The sequence below is a fragment of the Bubalus kerabau genome, chromosome 17, assembly GCF_029407905.1.
Source record: "Bubalus kerabau isolate K-KA32 ecotype Philippines breed swamp buffalo chromosome 17, PCC_UOA_SB_1v2, whole genome shotgun sequence".
In the NCBI taxonomy this organism is placed as follows: Eukaryota; Metazoa; Chordata; class Mammalia; order Artiodactyla; family Bovidae; genus Bubalus; species Bubalus kerabau.
Window position 1 is genome coordinate 63,453,359 of NC_073640.1, and position 21,858 is coordinate 63,475,216.

The following is a 21,858-nucleotide window of genomic DNA, read 5'->3' on the forward strand; positions in this document are numbered from 1 at the left end:
TCAACTGTCCCTGAAATGAAAATACATTTCACCAATAGGCCCTGAGCAGAGTTTTTATTTTCACACAAAAGGAGAAGAGGAAAAAGAGGTAAGGATCATTTCAGTAGAAATAATATTCTGATAAATCCATGGAAAGCTATTTGGAGCAAATTCTTGGTCTCTAATTTCCTACATTAAATATGGTTTCCAAAATAAATAATGAATCAAAATTAGTAAAGTTGGGACTTCCCTGGTGGTCCAGTGGTTAAGACTCTGCATTTCCACTGTAGGGGTTTTAGGTTCAATTCCTCCTCAGGAACCAATATCCTGCTGCAAGATGCAACTTGCAACCAAGAAGAAAAGACAAAAAGTATTAGTAAACTTGATTTCATGGTTTAAATAGACAATGGAAAGAACTTTTTAAAATGGAAATAATTTAAAAAAGAAAAAATAAAGAAACTGAAAATGAAGAAAAAAGGTGCAACAGACAATGATATAAAATACCACCTAGTCCTGAGATCTCTTTCTGAACTTTCCATTCCATTCCCAAACACTAAGAAATTGAAGGAGGTCCTCATATAGTTTTAAAGATACTATAAAAAGTCAGAACTGATTTCCCGTTTAGTTGCTTTTCCAGATTTTTCAGGTACTGGGCATGTTAATAACTGACTTCCAGATACAGTTTCTTTACCCTGGTTGACAGAGTGCAGACAGTGCATCCAGATGGGCCCTCAGCAATCTCTGCTGCCCAATAGCACTGAGACCACAGCTCCAACCCATGGGTGTGAAGTCATGCCTAGGACAGTGCCCAGGGGAGCCTCCTCACAAGGTCCAGGTCACTGCTTCATGGGGAGACGGGATCTAAGAGGAGATGACAAGCACTAAGAGAAGGTCCCAGGTGAATGTGAATAGAAAGGTGTCAGGTAGGATACTTCAGCATCAGAATGATTAGTTAGCACAGAGAAGGGCATTTCAATAAGAACAGACTGAGAATAAATTCATAATGTGACTTTACCTGAGAAAAAGCCATCCCTGACTTTTATTTCTTCTTCCTCATCTTTTGAGCTTTTCCCTCCGGTATCATCAGTCTTTAGAGATCTGTCATGCAAGTTGAAAAGATGTTGTTTAATGCTTACAATTAACACATCACCTTCCTGTGCCCCAACCACACACACAGGGAAGACCTCACCATGTGGAACAGACAGTCCTCTACTGCCCACTGTCATAGGAGGGACTCAGGACAGTAAACACCCACACTGATAAAAATGAGTTTTCACATACTTTCTTCAACCATACTTCCCTCCAGATAAGGTCACACACACACAACAGCACTGAGGACCTCAGCTGACCCAGTAGTTCCCTTGAGGTCATAGACCAGGCCCTAGTCCATCCTCATGCAGAGTCGAGCACCTCAGCCTTCAGGAGTGAAGGACTCAAAAGTCCTGATGCTCAAGGCTAGATGCACTGGGGCCCCTTAAAAAAAAAATCCCTGGTAATCAGCCCCACTCAGACTTTCTGAAGGGAAATCTCTAATCAGGGTACAAAGGTATTTGCAAAATGCCTCATTGCAGTAATTTATAGCCTGGATGAGCACCACTCAAGAAATCAAGCCCTGCATACTCCCCACTTTTCCAGTTTTATTGAGATTGAATTGACTAATGTATATGTACATATAATATACACAATGTGATGATATGACATATGCACACTGTGAAATATTTATCACAATCCAGTAATCAAAATGGGCTTCTGTGGTGGCTAAGTAGCAAACAATTTGCCTGCCAGCACGGTCCAGCCCCGGTGGAGTCAGAGGTTTCTAAGGGGAGACGGCTTCGGCGATCAGGATATGATAGAATTAAAAGATATAAAGAGTGGTTAAATAAGGATAGTTCCGTGAGGAAATTCAGTGGAGAAAAGAGGCTGAATAACTTGCTTTACGTGGAAAGCTAATAAAATTCCAAAGCAAGGAATTTACGTCACCTACGTAGGCTGCAGGCATCCTCCTGTTCTCCCGAAGGAGAGGAGACACTAAGTCCTCCCTGGTCAGATCTTAGAAGCCCAGGCATAGTTAGTAGGCTTGACGAGCCTCCACGCCCCAGATGAAAATTTAGCCAGAAGGTGAGAGAAAGAACGACATGGGGAGACCAAGTTTCAGTGAACAAGGCCTGCACTTTATTTTCCAAAGTAGTTTTTATACCTTAAGTTATGCATAGAGGATAATGGGGGAAGGGGTAGAGTCAGGAGTAAGCCAGGCGTTCTTCCTGCAAGCTTATCATATACAAAAGTTTAGGTGATTTACATCATCTTCTGGCCCGGAGGCCTGTTAACATTTTAAGACCCTTTCTGCAGAAAACTTATTTTTCTCTAAAGGTGATTAGTCAGGCGCCACCCTCCAAAAGCATTAGATACAGTTGCATTCCTATAGGGCAAAGGTGTGGTGGGCTATAATAAGAAAAAGAATTAACTCAAGGGTCCAAGGTTACAAACATTAAAGCTACTACTTACATTCCTATACACCAATTATATTAATCAATACACTGCCAGGGACACAGTAGGTAAGGGATATGGAAACTTAGCAGCAAACGTTGGCCCAACAAGTGAAAAACCTTCACCAATACAATTTCTAATCAATCTTTTAACTGCTCAAAGGAATCTGTATTTAGACAGTTTAGAACATCTCATGCCTCTTACGGTGTGAACAAAAACATTCTTGTCATGCCCAGGTACTTTATTAACTAGAGCTGTAATTTAACTCTTTTCCAGAGAGAGGTGGTGGGGGACAGCCCCCCGTAAAGTCAGAGGTGTAGGTGAGAGCACAAAGCAGTAAAGTAGGCAGACTCTGGTTTTGGGGGTAGATGCTCGAGAATTTCCAGGGGGACTCTTGAGGCTCGATCCCGCCTTTGCGTATGCGGAGCCTCCTTCCTCATGACCTTTGCCACAGGCAGAGTTCCTCGCACTGGCTCCCGGCACCAGTGCAGGAGTTTTGGTTCAATCCCCGCCTCAAAAAGATCTCCTAGAGAAGGAAATGGCAACCATACCAGAGGAGCCTGGCAAGCCACAGGCCACTGGGTTGCAAAAGAGTTGCACACGACTTAGCAACTGAAAACACACATCAACTCCCAATTCCCATGTTTGTGTGTGTGTGTGTGTGTGTGTGTGTGGTGAGAACGCAAGATTTCCTCTCTTGGCAAATTTCAAGCTGTAGTAACAAAATAGGATTGACTATAGTCAGCAAGCTGCACAGAGCTCCCCGGGACATACTCATTTACGTCTGAAAGTCTCTACCTTTGGACCAATATCTCCCATATATCTTCACCACATCCCAGTTCCAGATAACCACCATCCTACTGTCTGGTACGACTGTCACTTCCTCATATTCCACATGTAAGCTAGCACATATGTGTTTTTCTGTCTTAATTCACTTAGAATAGTGTTCTCTACATTCATCAAAGTTGTCTTAAGTGACAAAAATCTACATTTTTATGGCTGAATAATATGTCTATATATATGTGTGTGTGTGTGTGTGTGTGTGTGTGTGTGTGTGTACATAACTTACCTGGAACCTTGGGGTCTTTAATTAATAGAAATAATTAACAGACCAGAGGACAAATTCAGGCAAGGCTTTATTGGGGCTCCTGCCGCAGTAAGAGCAAGAAAAAGTAGGTTTCCCTTGCTGTTTTCCAACAGGTGGGAGTGGGAGGTAGGCTGGTCCCCTAAATGGGGTGGGGCGGGGCGGGGGAGGGGATTGGTGGGTTGGGCAGGATGGAAGCTGAGGTGATCTGCCCCTCCCCTGCCCTCCCTTTGGTGCTGTTGTGGGCAGAGATCATGGTCACATCCCTGCTTTTGCTTCTGGAACCTCAGAAATAGCAGCTGGTCTGTGGCCTTTTAATTTCTTATTGTTCAGAATTGCTCCAACTGCACATGTGGGTGACTACATTTTCTTTGGTCCCTTACAGTGTCTTTGTGTTCTGATGCCCAAGGAGACATTTGTCCAGGAGCAAGCCCTTCAGTAAAGGGCCTCAGGTCCCAGTCTGTCTCATGTGCTGTGTGCTCAGACACTTCAGTCGTGTCCTACTTGTGACACTATGGACCTTAGCCCACAAGGGTCCTCTGTCTATGGGATTCTCCAAGCAAGAATACTGGAGTGGATTGGCATGCCCTCCTTCAGGGCATCTTCCCAACCCAGGGATCAAACCTTCATCTCTTATGTATCCTGTAGGGGCAGGTGGTTCTTTATCAATAGTACTACCTGGGAAGCCTGTCACACACACGTTTTTATAATTGACTTATCTGTCAACAAACATTTAGGTTATTTCTACAAATGATTGTTGTGGATAAAGAAATATTGGTTATACAAATGCAGGTAACTCGTTCAAATCACTGATTTTTCACAGGACATTCTGGTGGTCACAGGAACTCCAGGTTAAGAATCTGCCTTGCAACAAAGAGAATTTGTGTTCAATCCTTCGTAAAAGCAGGGCACACCCCTGCTTTTGCTTCTGGAGCCTCAGAAATAGCATGGGGACTTAAGATCCCACAGGAGGCGGAGCAACTAAGCCCAGGCACTGCAAAGACAGAGGCTGCATACTCCAGAGCCCCCATGCCATGATTAAACGTCCTGTGTGATGCAATGAAGATCCCATGATCCACAACTAAGACCCACTGCAGTCAAATAAATAAATATTCTTTAAAATATACTGATTCTGCTTCCTTTGGATATATAATCAGAAGTGAGACTGTGAGGTCCTATGCATGTTTTATTTGTAATATTTGAGGAACCTCCATACTGCTTCCCATGTACTATTTACATTTCCACCATCCATTCTCAAGAGTTCCTGTTTATCTGTATTGTTCAGATATGTGGCACATGCACGTGATTTGGAAAGACATGGAGAGAACCCCCACTGCACTGGCAGCAAGAAATAGCAGCTGCATCATCTCCAGAATAAGTCTTTGCACTACAGATTGCTATGGAGCTGATGGTCCTCAGAGTCTATGAATAATCCTTCCCTGTGCCTGTGAGGTAAGTCTCTTCAGTCATGTCTGACTGTTTGGGACCCTATGGGCTGTAGTCCACCAGACTCCTCTGCCATGGATAGGTTGCCATGCCCTCCTCCCAACTCAGGGATCAAACCCGCATCTCTTACTCCTGCACCACCAGGAGTAGAAATTCCCTGGTGGTGGTGCGGTAAATAATCTAACTGCCAATGCATAGGACCCAGGTTTGATCCCTGGTCTGAGAGGATGCCATGTGCGTTGGAGCAACTAAGCCCATGCAACACAAGTACTGAGCCTGTACTCTAAAGCCTGTGCTCTGCAACAAGAGTAGCTACAGCAGTGAGAAGCCTGAACGCAAGTAACTAGAAAGTCGCTTCTGCTTGCTGCAACTAAAGAAAGCCCACGTACAGCAAAAAATAGGCTCAGCACAGCCCAAAAAACAAAAAGGCATTGAGTCCTCTGGACTGACCAAAAGAAGCATCAAAATGCCAGTCTCCAACCATACCCCAGCCAAGTTTATGTGGAGAATTCATAGCCCTACTGCTGCAAAAAGAGAAAGAAGCCAGCACAATGAAGACTTAGCATAGCCAAAAATAAATTTTAAAGATTATTAATGACAGAAAAAAACTTTTAATGAGAAATGCATTCTTCTTTATAAAAGTTTCTGTTCCATGCTTATGATGACAAAACTTCAAATACTTATATGATTAAAAAAAAACAAAACTTGTTTACATCATAATATATAATACTTAAGCCGATGATCTGCAACGGCAGGGTTAGCCACATAATTTCTCTTCTGTATGAACTGCCTACTGGGCAGTTAATGCTGAATATGCACTAGAAACTCTGACAGATTCATTTCACTTGTATGTTTTCTATACAGTATGAATTCTCTGAATTATAAGGCCTGAACACTGACTAAAGGCTTTGTCACACTCACGACATTTGCACTAAAATGTTTCAACTGTCACATTTCTAATGTTTCTCTCTAGTATGAATTCTCCAATGGTTTCTAAGTTCATCATTTCAAGTAAAGCACCAGCCATATACATCATATTTATATGGTTTCTCTCCTGTCTGAACTGCCTGATGATGAGTTATGGATGACTGTGCCTAAATGGTTTGTCACAATTTTTATATTTGTAAGGTTCTCTCCAGTATGAATTCTCTGATGAATAGCAAGGCTTGACCTTACACTGAAAGCCTTGCCACATATACCACAATTATATGGTTTCTCTCCAGTATGAACTCTCTGATGAACAGCAAGGTTTCCAGTACAAACGCCTTGCCACATATATCATATTTATATGGTTTCTCTCTGGTATGAACTCTCCGATGAACAGCAAGGTTTCCAGTACGATTAAACGCTTTGCCACACACATCACATTTATAAGGTTTCTCTCCAGTATGAATTCTCTGATGAAGTCCAAGTTTTGCAGTCTGATTAAAGGCCTTGCCACATACATCACATTTATATAGTTTCTCTCCAGTATGAATTCTCCGATGAACTGCAAGGCTTGAAGTTTCACTAAAGCCTTTGCCACATACATAACATTTATATGATTTCTCTCTAGTATGAATTCTCCAATGAACTGCAAGGTTTGCAGTTTGACTAAAGGCTCTGCTACATACATCACATTTATATGGATTCTCTCCCATATGGAATCTCCAATGAACTGCAAGCTTTGCAGATTCATTAAAGCCCTTGCCACATAAATCACATTTATATTGCTTCTCTGCAGTATGAACTCTCTAATGAACAGCAAGGCTTGAACTTACACTGAAAGCCTTGCCACATATACCACAACTACATGGCTTCTCTCCAGTATGAATTCTCTGATGAACTGCAAGGTTTGCAGTTTTACTAAAAGCATTGCCACATATATCACATTTATATGGTTTCTCTCCAGTATCAATTCTCTGATGAACTGTAAGGCTTCTAGTTGTACTAAAGGCCTTGCCACATACATCACATTTATGTGGTTTCTCTCCAGTAGGAACTCTACAATGAACAGCATCGTTGCCAGTATGACTAAACGCCTTGCCACACACATCACATTTATATCGTTTCTCTCCAGTATGAATTTTCCAATGAACTGCAAGGCTTGAAGTTTCACTAAAGCCTTTGCCACATACATCACATTTATATGGCTTCTCTCCCGTGTGAGTTTGCTGATGAACTTCAAGTTGTGAGTTTTGAGTAAAGCATTGGCCACATACATCACATTTATATGGTTTCTCTCCAGTATGAACTCTCCAATAAATTACAAATTTTGCAGCTTGATTAAAGGCCTTGCCACATACATCACATTTATATGGTTTCTCTCCAGTATGAATTTTCTCATGAATTGCAAGGTTTGAAGTTTGAATGAAAGTCTTGCCACATACATCACATATATATGGTTTCTTTCCAGTATGAAGTCTCTGATGAACTGCATGGCTTGCATTTAGACTAAGGGCCTTTCCAGAAACATCACATTTATATGGTTTCACTCTGGTATGAGTTCTCCGATGATTTTCAAGGTGTGTACTTTGTTTAAAGCAGTGACCACACACATCACATTTATATGGTTTCTCTCCAGTGTGAATATTACAATGAACTGCAAGGTTTCCAATTTGAATAAAAGCCTTGTCACATACATCACATTTACATGGTTTCTTTCCAGTATGAATTCTCCAATGAACTGCAAGTTTTGTAGTTTGATTAAAAGCCTTGCCACACATGTCGCATTTATATGGTTTTCCTCCTGTATGGATTCTTTGATGTCCAGTGATTTCTGAGTCCTGAAGAAAGGTTATGTCACATTCATTACATTTGTAAGGTCTTTTGTTTTTTGTTTCATGGTCTGGTAACAGTTCTCAAGGATGCATAACAGCATTCTCATTTTTATGAGAAAAGCCTTTGCAGACATTACGAGTTCTCTGAGGTGGTAAATCTGAGGCGCTGACGTCTGTCACAACTTGACTACATTCAAAAATTATCCCTTCAGATTGTACCATCTGCAATTCATCCTGAAAGCTTGATCTGTGCCTTTCAAAAAGTCTATTTCCTGCATCACTTCTACTATGATGATCTCTTCCATCAATGAGGGTTTTATTATGGGATGTAGAGATTCCTTTGTCATTTCTTTCATCATCTGTCCACATACAATCAAAGTCATGCATATTTTCCTGGATCTTCCTGAGGCGAAAATCTTTACTTTCAAGGCTTTCAGCTCTTCCAAACATCATTCTTTGAAAAGTTTCCCCTTTACTACTGTTTGCTTTTGCCTGTAATTTCTTCATCATATGTATATGAGACATATCTACAAGACATAAAGAACCACAGGTATTCTATTAGTTAAAATTCATAAATAAATTATTTCCTGTTTAACACATGATATTATACCAAAAGTCATATCCATCCTGAACAGAATTATGAATCTTCACAATGATGATCTTAAAACTATAGAACAATAAATGAATAGAACTCTTTAAAAAAGAGTGAAGTAATTCAAATTAATTTTAGGGTAGTTTAGTTTCAAACACAATCAGAAAACATTCATTTTATGCAAACTCATGTCAGTTGACAAACAAAACATATTTTCCCACCATGACCTCAAAGATCATCCTACTTTGTACTAAACACACTGCTGTCTCATAATTGAGGAGAAACTAATGGTATATTGTACACACTTTATGTATACTTATACATATTTAAATGGTAAAGAACATACAGGACTAGAGAGGTGACTCAGTGGTAAAGAAGCTGCCTGCCAATGCAGAAGACACGGCACAGGGGGATACAATCCCTGGGTCGGAAAGATCCCCTGGAGCAGGAAATCCCAACCGAGTGCACTATTCTTGCCTTAAAAAAATTCCATGGATAGGAAAGCTTGGTGGCCTACAGTCCATGAGATCACAAAGAGTCAGACAGGACTGAGCAACTGAGCAAACAAGCATCAAACAGGCAATACATTGGAATGGTAAACAATGCAAAAGAAGCATTCTAACGAAAAATGTAAAAAATAAATGGCACTTAGTAACTGTTCAACAAATACTGCATTGAGAAAATAAAGAATTCTGTAAACTATATATATATATTCCTGGACTATATGGCTTATGAGATCTTACTTCCATGACCATGGATTAAATCCAGGCTCACTGCAGTGAAACTACTGAATCCTATCCACTGGACTGTCAGGGAATTCCCTAAAATAATTAAAAAAATAAAAATAATAAACCCTTTTCCAAATACCTCTTAGAAATCTATCAGTAGATAGACATATAGGCATTTTATGACATTAACAAGTGGTTCATGTCAGTTATATTGTGTAATACAAAAAGACCGTCATTTTTAAAAAGCAAAAAGTAAGTGAAACATTCTCTACTTACACAATAATCATTCAATACATCAACTCCCTATCTACACAGCAACCTAAACTCACGCAGTTTATTGGCTCCAAGATACCTGTAAAGGAACAAGCTTTGGGGCTTCCCCTGTGGCTCAGAGGTAAAGAATCCACCTACTAGTGCAGGGCACACAGGTTTGATCCCTGATCCGGGAAATTCCCACATGCCTGAGAACAGCTAAGCCTGTAGGCTACAAGTGACGATTCTGTGCTCTAGAGCTGGGGAGTCACAACTACGGCGCAAACACAGAAGAGACCACGCACTGCAACAAGAGAATCCACTAGAATGAGAAGTCCATGCACTATAACTAGAGGGTAGCCCTTGCTCGCTGCAAGTAGAGAAAAGCCCCTGAAGCAACAAAGTCCCGGTGCAGCCAAAAACAAACAAATTTTAAATAAAATTTTAATGTACTGTTATGCAGATAAAATAATGTGATTGGAAAACTTAGTTAACTAGAGTCAGAGACAACTCTCTTGGGAATGAAATGTAAAATAACAACATACAATATGCAATGTAGACAAAGAGACATGTCACAATAAGCATGACAGGAAGTAAATATATCTTTTAAGCAAAAGTAACCTTTGAGGCAAACTCCCTGTGGTCCAGTAGTTAGGACCATGTGCTTCTACTGTAGGGGGCACAGAGTCCATCCATGAATGGAGAACTAGGAACCAGACTGCCATTGTCACAGCAAAAAAAAAAAAAAAGTAACTTCTTATTTTTTCTATAAAACACGCAACAGTCAATGCACCTAACAGCACTAATTACCACAGAAGGGGAACAAGGGGAAGCAAATCCCTTTGAAATACCTCATCATATGCTACCCAAAGTCAAGCAACAAAATTGACAGCAGTCAAATGACAGATTGCTGCAGAACATATAAAGACCTTGCCTTCTGGGACCTCTTTTCTTGGAGTCCACTTTCCATGAAACCTCTCTCTCTTAAGAAAAAAAAAAATCAGAAAAAAAAAAATCACTTTGTTCATTTAGAAATAGCCATGTGTAAGTCAGAAGTACTTTCCATTTTCCTTAATAAAATGTAATTTTGAGGTAGCAGTTGGATGGGCTGCAGTTTGGACATCTACAATCAGCTACCCTCCTCTTTGCATGCCCTGAGATAAGAGACAGGTGGGCTCCAGTTGAGGAACTTACAGCCAACAAAAACAGGGTAAACAGCCAGTTTGTCTCTTAATTCAAGGGAACAGTCATGGCAAGGACAAAGAAAGGAAAAAACCCTGTCTAATGAAGGAGACAGTACACAAGTGCAGAAAGGCACCTTGGAGTTAAAAGTCAGAGGATCATTCCAGGCCATAATGAGTTTTGCTCCTCTGAGAAGCCTTTACTTCAAGATCCAGGGTGTGCCTGTGTACCCAAGAGGAGGGTCCTGAGACAAATTAACCAGAGGAGACAAAGCAAGGTGATTGACCAATATTTCTCATACCTTTCTTACTAAAAACACACATCTTACTTTCCTTAAGCAACCATGAGCTGTCTGTTATATTAGCATTTTGTAGACTGGTGAGCATTTTGTAGACTGGTGAAAATGTCTAAGAATAAGACTAGTGATAATGTCTAAGAATATTTGCTTTCTTATAGAGAACGTCTCAGGGTGGCACCAAACATATTCATTAATAGTTCAAAATCTCTTTAGTTTCTCTGTAAGAGGAAATGAGTTTTCAGTAATATGTGTTTCAGAATCTTATTTTATTTGGAAATAACCTAGATAGTCAACGAACTTTCATCAGTCAGTTTAGCACGACCCTAGAAATTCAGGTTATTCAAATCTGGAGAGACTATTTTAGACAGACATTTCTAAAGTATAATCATTCCTAACAGAGTTTATCTAAAAGCTCCAATTGCATTTGCTGTCTTCCCTTAAAAGTTTCTTCACTTGAGTTACTTTAACTGTTGACAAACTTATAAGTAGGTACAATAAATGTATGAGACAATGTTGAAGACTCAAGACATGTATTAATTAGATTAGCAAAGAAACATTAATACTAGATATTTAATATTGAATATTTTCCAGTTCACATAAACCTGAAATTCATTTAGGTGAATTTCTCTTGTAATTGTTTGATTTGTAAGTGCTTCCTTTTTTTTTTTTTTTTTTTTACAAACAATTGAATTAGAGCTTATTTACAAATAAACCTCAGCAATATTATCCAAAAACAAAGACACACATTGAGATAAACATAAATGCAGATCGACAGACATGAGAGCTCTCATACTTTCCTGCCTGAGATTTAAAATGTCTCTTTCACTCTTTTCTTCCCACCCCCCGCCCCATGGTTTAAAATTTTAATTTGCCCAAGACTGAAATCCCTGGAAAAATGGGTTACATATTTCCAGGACATGGCAAAGGTTGCACACTATGCAGGGTCGCTTCACTCCTGTCCAACCCCCTGCAACCCTGTGGACTGTAGCCGACCAGGCTCCTCTGTCCATGATGGGACTCTCCAGGCAAGAATACTGGAGTGGGTTCCATTCGCTTCTCAGGGGATCTTTCCTACCCAGGGATCAAATCCACTTCTCCTGTGTCTCCCCCAGGGGCTGGCAGGTTTTTCACCAATAGAGTCATCTGGGAAGCATTGGCAAAGGTTAACTTTAAGCTTTTTTTTTCAACAGGCCTTTTTAAACAAACTTGCTGTTTTTAATTCCACAGGAAAAAAGAACTGGTTTTGCACTTCCAAAGAAAAAAAAAGAATTCATCTTAACCAGTTTTCTCCAGAGTCTAAACAATATCATGGCCATCCTGCATCAAAAAAGTTATCTTTCCTTTCTATAGTCATAGCTTTATGGCTACAATACAGATCGAACAGTGCTCAAATTGACTGTGATAACAGGGCCAGAAGGATTGATAAAAATCTTGGAATGTCTCTCCAGGGAGTTGGGGATCTTTCATCAGAAGAATCTAAAGGGGTAAACAAACTTGCTAGTGTGGGGGAACCTGAGCTCCCCCTTCCCGCTCAGAGACTGGGGCAGTTAGAAGGGGACCAGCTGATGGAGAAGGAGACAGAGGGGTTGGGAGGGGTGTAAGGCCACAACAGGACAAAGAATGGAGAGAAAAAGGGCAGTGGGGGACACTATTGGAGCTGCGGGTTGGCTAAAGAGAGTCGACTTAAAAAGTGAAGATTTGATCAGCCAAAATATAATGTGACATTGTAATATGGGTAATCATCCTCACAAATAGCGTAATTCTTTTTCCAGTTGTAACTTTTCTTTAGACAGTTCTAAGTTAACCTTATTTACCTTACGGTAAGCTGAGAGGAGGATCCAGGCGCCAACTTGGATGGTGTTATACCTGGGGTTGGTTGGCAAGGGCCCCTGCAAAGGCTGAACAATCTCACGATTTGTCCCCTATCTTATCTATGGTGCTGCAAGCCTGGCATTCACAGGAGACAGTCAGGACATTCACACTCAGGGCAGTTTCCATGCAGGTTAGAAGCAAGGTCAGAAGAATGCACTGCTTTGTCTTGAAGCCTAAACAAGACTATTTATTTAATTTCCCTAACACCCTCTTGGCTCCCTGGTAAGAATCTGCTTAGTAATATGGGAGACATGGGTTTGATTCTTGTTCTGGGAAGATTTCACATGTCACAGAGACTAAGTTGGTGAACCACAGATACTGAGCTTGTATGGTAAAACTATTGAAGCCCTTGTGCCTAGGGCCTGTGCTTCACAACAAAAGAAGCCACCACAATGAGAAACCGTGCTCCCACAACTAGAGAGTAGCCCTCACTCGTCTCAAATAGACTAAAGTCCACATACCAAAAAAGACCCAGTACAAGCCCCCCAATAAAGACCTTGCTTTCATCTCTGTGGGGGTTACAGCACCACTGGAGGGTGCTGTACATTTCACATGTCAAAGAACAGAGCTGTAAGTTAGGGAGAAGAAAAATCTCCTGTGAGAGTTCACAAACATTAAACATCTGTTTTCTCACAGAACTCTTCCACTTGGAGAGTTTCCCAAACACCATGAATGGCGTGGCTTCTTCTCTGTCCTTGTGACAGTTGACCTGTGAGCACACTGTGGATACTTTCCTACTCATCTGGATGTCTGCTATTAGCACTTCATTCTCCACAATCCAGGGGTTTTCTTTCTTGTGCCACAAGAATGGAGGTAACATTCAGATGAGCAACAGAAATTCCTACTCAGAAGTAATGCCACATACTGTGGCTTCTTCCAGAATCCAACCTCTCTCTCTTCTTTTTTTAATAAATATATCTGTTATTTTTAATACATTGGTGTATTCATTTCTTTTGGCTCGGGTGAGTAATCGCTGCTGCTTGGTCTTTTCCCCAAGTTCAGCAAGTAGGGGCTACGCTCCAGTTGCAGTGCTCGTCCTCCTCACTTGCTGCAGCTTCTCCTGGGTGCATGGGCTTCAGTACTTGTCCCATGTGGGCTCAGTAGTTGCAGATTCCAGGCTCTAGAGTGCTGGCTTATAGTTGAGGCACACAAGCATAGTTGCTCTGTGACATGTGGGATCTTCCCAGACCAAGGATCGAACCCGTGTTTCCTGCATTGGCAGGTGTAGAATGCAGCTCTTTTGTCAGCCAAGGAGTGAGGACATTATAAATCACCAGAAAAATACTTCTCAAATGAATTTACTGTCTCCTTCTGAATGCACAGGGAATAGTATAATATGCAGCAGGTATATAGTTCCTATCTAAGAACTATTGAACCAAGAACACAGGGCTAGAAAACAGGCAACTGGATATTTCAAAGTTTGAAATCAGCTTTATAAACACTCGAGCTGTGGAGAAACTCCATGTGTATCACACAGTGGGCAGGTCACCTGAAGGAAAGACAAGTTTAAACTCCTAATGCCAATCAGGAAGCTTTACATGTGTGAGTCAACAAGGTTTTGAGCTTAGTCAAGAAAAAGAGGATCTCAAAAGGTACAGAGGGAACATGCAGAGGTACCCCAGGGCAGATCCCTACTTCAGGGGGAAGTGATCCTCACCCACAGACAGCAGGTTCCCGAGGGTCTCCACCATCACGTCCTGGTATAAGGTCCTCTGGGCAGGGTCCAGGCATTCCCACTCCTCAGGAGTGAAATCTATGAACACATCCTTGAAGGTCAACTGTGCCTGAAATGAAAACACATTTCACCAACGGGACCTGAGGAGGATTCTTAGTTTCACACAAAATGAGAAGAGGTAAGAGGGGTAAAGCTCAATTCAGTTGAAGTAATATTTTGATAGATCCATTAAAAGCTGCTTCAAGCAAACTGTTGGTCTCAACTCTAATTTATAATTTCCCCTTTTTGCTAAGATTATGATATCCTGCATACCTGAATGGTCTAGTGGTTTTCCCTACTTTTATACAGTGGAAGTGAGAAATAGATTTAAGGGACTAGGTCTGATACATAGAGTGCCTGATGAACTATGGAATGAGGTTCGTGACATTGTACAGGAGACAGGGATCAAGACCATCCCCACGGAAAAGAAATACAAAAAAGCAAAATGGCTGTCTGGGGAGGCCTTACAAATAGTGGTGAAAAGAAGAGAAGCGAAAAGCAAAGGAGAAAAGGAAAGATATAAGCAACTGAATGCAGAGTTCCAAAGAATAGCAAGGAGAGATAAGAAATCCTTCCTCGGCGATCAATGCAAAGAAATAGAGGAAAACACCAGAATGGGAAAGACTAGAGATCTCTTCAAGAAAATTAGACATACCAAGGGAACATTTCATGCAAAGATGCGCTCCGTAAAGGACAGAAATGGTATGGAACTAACAGAAGCAGGAGATATTAAGAAGAGGTGGCAAGAATACACACAAGAACTGTACAAAAAAGATCTTCATGACCAACATAATCACCATGGTGTGATCACTCACCTAGAGCCAGACATCCTGGAATGTGAAGTCAAGTGGGCCTTAGAAAGCATCACAACGAACAAAGCTAGTAGAGGCGATGGAATTCCAGTTGAGCTATTTCAAATCCTGAAAGATGATGCTGTGAAAGTGCTGCCAGCAAATTTAGAAATTGCTCAATTTTGGAAAGTGCTCAGTATGCCAGCATATTTGGAAAACTCAGCAGTGGCCACAGGACTGGAAAAGGTCAGTTTTCATTCCAATCCCAAAGAAAGGCAATGCCAAAGAATGCTCAAACTACCGCACAATTGCACTCATCTCACACGCTAGCAAAGTAATGCTCAAAATTCTCCAAGCCAGGCTTCAGCAATACGTGAACTGTGAACTTCCAGATGTTCAAGCTGGTTTTAGAAGAGGCAGAGGAAGCAGAGATCAAATTGTCAACATCTGCTGGACCATGGAAAAAGGAAGAGAGTTCCCAAAAAACATCTACTTTTTCTTTATTGACTATACCTAAGCCTTTGACTCTATGGATGACAATAAACTGTGGAAAATTCTGAAAGAGATGGGAATACCAGACCACCTGACCTGCCTCTTGAGAAACCTGTATGCAGGTCAGGAAGCAACAGTTAGAACTGGACATGGAACAACAGACTGGTTCCAAATAGGAAAAGGAGTACGTCAAGGCTGTATATTGTCACCCTGCTTATTTAACTTATATGCAGAGTACATCATGAGAAATGCTGGGTTGGAAGAAGCACAAGCTAGAATCAAGATTGCTGGGAGAAATATCAGTAACCTCAGATATGCAGATGACACCACCCTTATGGCAGAAGGTGAAGAGGAACTAAAAAGCCTCTTGATGAAAATGAAAGAGGAGAGTGAAAAAGTTGGCTTAAAGTTCAACATTCAGAAAATGAAGATCATGGCATCTGGTCCCATCACTTCATGGGAAACAGATGTGGAAACAGTGTTAGAATTTATTTTGGGGGGCTCCAAAATCACTGCAGATGGTGACTGCAGACATGAAATTAAATAGATGCTTACTCCTTGAAAGGAAAGTTCAGACCAACTTAGATAGCATATTCAAAAGCAGAGACATGACTTTGCCAACAAAGGTCCATCTAGTCAAGGCTATGGTTTTTCCAGTGGTCATGTATGGATGTGAGAGTTGGACTGTGAAGAAAGATGAGTGCTGAAGAATTGATGCTTTTGAACTGTGGTGTTGGAGAAGACTCTTGAGAGTCCCTTGGACTACAAGGAGATCCAACCAGTCCATTCTAAAGGAGATCAGTCCTGGGTGTTCTTTGGAAGGACTGATGCTAAAGCTAAAACTTCAATACTTTGGCCACCTCATGCAAAGAGTTGACTAATTGGAAAAGACTCTGATGCTGGGAGGGATTGGGGGCAGGAGGAGAAGGGGGCGACAGAGGATGAGATGGCTGGATGGCATCACTGACTCGATGGACATGAGTCTGAGGGAACTCCAGGGGTTGGTGATGGACAGGGAGTCCTGGCATGCTGCGATTCATGGGGTTGCAAAGAGTTGGACATGACTGAGCGACTGAACTGAACTAAACTAATATCCTGCAATCAAGATGAATGTGTCATGTATGTGGACAATACATGAAAAATACACAAATTAAAACCAAACTGGGTGGTCTATGCAGAAGTGTTACATTCAACACAGTGAGTGACATAGTGTCACTATCTAGATGAGTTACAGCAAGACTGGTGTCTTCAGAGACGACAGAGTCCACAGTGACTTTAAAAGAACACACATTGTGATGAAGATGACATCATCACACTGACGACAGGTGTTTCAGCACGTCCTACACACTAAGCATTACTCTAAAGACTTCACACAGATGAACTTGTCATCCACATAACAGCATGTTAGAGAAAGATCTGTGTCCACCTTACTGGGGAGAAAAGTCTTTCACTCTAAGAAATCACTCAGATCAAATAGTTAGGAAATGAGGCTATAGCACCTGAGCTCAGGTGGTTGGGAGAGACAACTGAACCTAAAGAATCAACCAGTTAACTACCAGAGAAGGAAAGAGCATCCACAGAGAGTTTCCTGAGAATATCTGAAACAAGTTCAAGGAAGCTGAAATACAATAGAACAGAATAAATGGTTACTATACAGGGTCACATCCTCTCCATGACAAGCCACACAATGTCAAACCCCAGGAGATTGTGAAAGACAGGGAAGCCCGGCATGCTGTAGCCCACGACGTTGCAATGACTGAGCGACTAAACAACAACACATCATTGATAGGGCATAGACTGGGAATTTGTGGTGCATGTGTCTGGTCTTTTCCCAGGGAAACAGGGGGCCTAGTGGGGTCTTAAATCAGTGATAATGGGGAAGGGTGGCTCTTGGCAGTAAGCCTTTTCCTGGAAGTCATGTGGGAGAATTCTTTAATCTTTGCTCTTTACCATAATTACAGGATCTGAAGTAAGCTTCAACTCTGTCATTGTAAGCTATAATACCAAGAAAAGTCAAAGAAGATAAATACACATGTAATAGTTAAAAATGGAACCTTACGAATATTAACCCAGTAATAATAAAAACAACAAGGCCTGAGAACATTGGTGTATGTACCTTTGAACGTCGGTGAGGGGCCCTGTGTGTTCCTTTGGGCTGTATTGTGTCTGGTCCTGTCACATCTTAGAGACATCAGTACGTGTTGAAAGACGTTCCTCTAAATCAGCAAGTCAGAGGTCTGGGTTGAACAAGAACCCAGAGGTTATATTGATGCCAAAATCTTGGCTCTCTGTGAAGAATGCCAAACCGAAATATTTGAAATACAAACACAGAGACAGAGTTATGGAGGATAAACAGTGGCTTTATATATGTGCGAGGCTAAACGGGAACACTTTAGGCCCCCTCCCTGGTGAGTAAGGAGATGTTCTATCATCCGCTAGGGATATATGCTGAAGAAGGCAATGGCAACCCACTCCAGTACTCTTGCCTGGAAAATCCCATGGACGGAGGAGCCTGGTGGGCTGCAGTCCATGGGGTTGCTAAGAGTCGGGCATGACTGAGTGACTTCACTTTCACTTTTCACTTTCATGCATTGGAGAAGCAAATGGCAACCCACTCCAGTGTTCTTGCCTGGAGAATCCCAGGGATGGGGGAGCCTGGTGGGCTGCCATCTATGGGGTCGCACAGAGTTGGACACGACTGAAGTAACTTAGCAGCAGCAGCAGCAGCAGGGATATATGCTAAGGATCAAGGCCGTAACAGTCTTATATTCTTGTTTCCTCTGCAAAGTTCTAAAAGGATGGGGTTGGTGACAAGATTAAGTTGTGTGCAGGGTCTTAGATGGTCTAGTCTCCTAATCAGTGCAGTGGTTGCATGTTCAATTCCTGGGTCGGGAAGATCCCCTGGAGGAAGAAATGGCAACCTATTTTGTCTCCATAGGGTTACAAAAGAGATGGACACAATTGTCCCGTCGTGAGCATCCTTCTTTGATTAGCAACTATTCTGCCCTTTGGAACTCATACAAGGTTATGGAGGCTGCAGGCCTGTCTTTAAGAAATGGGAACTCAAAAGGCCTCCATGCCTGGGAGCCCCACAGAGCCCTGCCCTGCAGCCTCAATACTACGAAAAATATTTTCCATTTTGCCATTTCTCTAGCGATCACAGAAAAAAAAAGTCTTTGCACAGTATCCTGGATATTATGTGTATGATTAGACAGTAATGAAATATCATACTGATGTAACTAAATTATCCCCTCATCTCCTCTTTTACCAGCTGTGCTCTGGTGAAGAAATAGCCAGTGAGAATAAGCCTTTCTTCATTGAAACTGAAAAAGCAGTCAGTTGTTTTCTGTGCTCTGAGAAAAAAGCTGCATGTGAATTGCCCACGTTCCACATGCAGACAGAAAACTCGGATGTGGATAGATGTGGTCTTACCTTAAAATGGTTTCACCCAGACACCTGGGGGAAGTCTTCATGGAATTCCAAGAGTAGATGTACTGAGGATTTAGCACATATGAAGTAGTAAATGCAAACTGAACGGAATTATCCAAGAAAAATGCAACATTGTTGGGAAAACAAAATTAAACACCAAAGTGAATGGGCCTGGAAATTATCATACTGAGAGGGTAACACGCAGGAAGGTCAGGGGTCCTCACATGGAGGATATAGGCTGCAAGTGTCAACATTTGTCTTTCTGAAGATTTATTTACTTCTCAAATGAATTCTCTCTTCTGTGATCTGCTGTAAGAACTGTCATAAAAGATGGCCAAATAAGGATTCCCTCCAATATGAATTTGAGGGGGTGGGAATCTTGAGGAAATATTGTTTTCTTAAACATGTTTCCAAATTCAGTATAGTATACAGTTTCTGACACACATGAATCACTTCATTATGCCCATGGTGTGAGTATTTCATGGAACAGACGACACAATATTCATTACCTGTCCAAGTTTGCTGTCCATATATATCCTCTGACGTTCCACAGTTTTGATCTTTGAGTTAAAGCTCCAGTGTGCACATTACTTTCGTGTGGTTTCTCGGAAAGACATATATTCTGAAGTCTACACCCCACTCCAGTACTTTTGCCTGGAAAATCCATGGACAGAGGAGTCTGGTGGGCTGCAGTCCATGGGGTCGCTAAGAGTCGGACACGACTGAACGACTTCACTTTCACTTTTCACTTTCATGCATTGCAGAAGGCCATGGCAACCCATTCCAGTGTTCTTGCCTGGAGAATCCCAGGGACGGGGGAGCCTGGTGGGCTGCCGTCTATGGGGTCGCACAGAGTTGGACACGACTGAAGTGACTTAGCAGCAGCAGCAGCAGCCATTTCTTTCATCATCTGTCCACAGACACTCAAAATCATGCATATTTTCCTGTATCTTTCTAAGGAAAAAATCTTCGATTTCATGGCTTTCAGCTCTTCCAAACACCATTCTTTAAAAAATTTCTTTTTTACCACTGTTTCCTTTTGCCTGTAATTTCTTGATCATACGTATTTGAGACACATCTACAAAATATAAAAACCATATGCATTCTATCAATTACAATTCATAAATAAATTGTTTCATGCTGAATACATGGTATTATACCAAAAGGCATATCTATGCTGAACAGAATTATGCATCTTCCCAGTGATGATCTTAAAAATATTTGAAACGCTAAACAAATAGAACTGTTTAAAAATGAAAGAGAAATCACATGTAATCCAAATTAATTTTAGGGTAGCTTAGCTTCAAAGATACAGTCAGAACATATTAATTTTTTCCAAATTCATGTCAGTTCTCAAAGAAAAGGGTATTTTCGCACCATGACTTCTAAACTCATTCTACTTGGTAGTAAACACACTGCTGTCTCATAATTGAGGAGAAAATATAGCATATTGTACACACTTTACGCATACTTATACATAAGTAAACGGTAAAGAACAGACAGGGCTATGTAGGTGTCTTGGTAGTAAAGAATTCGCCTGCCAATGCAGGAGACATAGGATAGGGAGCTTCAATCCCTTGGTGGGGAAGATCTCCTGGAGGAGGAAATGGCACCCACTGAACTATTCTTGCCTGAAAAAAATTCCATGGATGAGGAGCTTAGCAGGCTACTGTCCATGAGATCACAAAGAGTCAGACAGGACAATCAACTGAACAAGCATTCATTAACAGGCAATACACTGCAATGGTAAATAATCCCAAAGAAGCACTTTAACGAATAATGGAAAACATAAATAGCAGTTGAAAACTGTTCAGGAAATTCCCTACAATAATGGGAAAAAAAAAAAAAAAGAAAACTTATCTAAATACTTCTTATAAATCTATCAGTAGATAGACATATAGGCATTTTATGATATTGACAAGTGTTTCATGTCAGTTACATTATGTAATACATAAAGACCATCATCTTTAAATAAAAAAAATAATAAATGAAACACTGTCTACTTAAAGAGTCTACAGTAGAGCAATTCCCTATCTATACAGTAACTTTAACTTACCCAGTTCATTGGTTCCAAGATACATGTCAAGGAACAAGCTTTGGGGCCTCCCTTCTGGCTCAGAGGTAAAGAATCCACCTGGTAATTAACACAGGGCACAAGGGTTCCATCCCTCATCTGGGAAGTTCCCACATACCTTGGAGAAACTAAGCCTGTAGGCCACAACTCCATGTTCCAGAGTTCGGGAGTCACAACTACTGTGCACAGGCATAGAGCACATACACTGTGACAAGAGAAGGCATTAGAATGAGAAGTCCGTGCACTGCAAGTAGAGTAGCCCTTGCTTGCCACAAGTAGCAAAAAGCCCCGAAGCAACAAAGACCCAGAGCAACCAAAAATAAAATACATTTTAAAAATGTAATGTATTGGTATGAAGAAAACCAATATTATTTGAAAACTTATTAACCGGAGTCAGAGACAACACTCATAAAAATGAAAAGTAAAATAAAAACATACAAGATGTAAAGTAGACAAAGAGATGTCACAATAAGCAAGACAGGAAGTAAATATATTCTTTAAGCAAAAGTAATCTGTGAGGCAAATTCCCTGATGGTCCAATCTTTAGGACTACGCACATACCCTGGAGGGGGCACAGATTCCATCCAGGAATGGGGAACTAACATACAACCTGCCACATGACACAATGAAAAAAAAAAAAAGCAGTAACTTCTGACCTTTTCTGTAAAACAGGCAACAT

General features: G+C 41.1%; 1 protein-coding gene across 2 annotated transcripts; it reads right to left on the reverse strand.

Moving 5' to 3' along the window:
* Nucleotides 1-5,584: 5,584 nt before the first annotated feature.
* LOC129631013 (zinc finger protein 665-like) lies at nucleotides 5,585-20,154 on the reverse strand. 2 transcript variants are annotated; one of them, XM_055551716.1, is made up of 5 exons: nucleotides 19,615-20,154; nucleotides 19,109-19,170; nucleotides 17,793-17,913; nucleotides 14,337-14,463; nucleotides 5,585-8,282 (listed from the first exon to the last, which is right to left on the reverse strand). In XM_055551716.1, the coding sequence occupies exon 5, from the start codon at nucleotides 7,699-7,701 to the stop codon at nucleotides 6,730-6,732; it is 972 nt and encodes a 323-aa protein (XP_055407691.1). In that variant the 5' UTR covers nucleotides 7,702-8,282; nucleotides 14,337-14,463; nucleotides 17,793-17,913; nucleotides 19,109-19,170; nucleotides 19,615-20,154; the 3' UTR covers nucleotides 5,585-6,729. The 2 variants fall into 2 exon arrangements, with proteins under 2 accessions (XP_055407691.1, XP_055407693.1); XM_055551718.1 differs by having other exon boundaries at nucleotides 17,793-17,964; nucleotides 19,109-20,154.
* Between the last annotated feature and the right edge of the window lie 1,704 nt (nucleotides 20,155-21,858).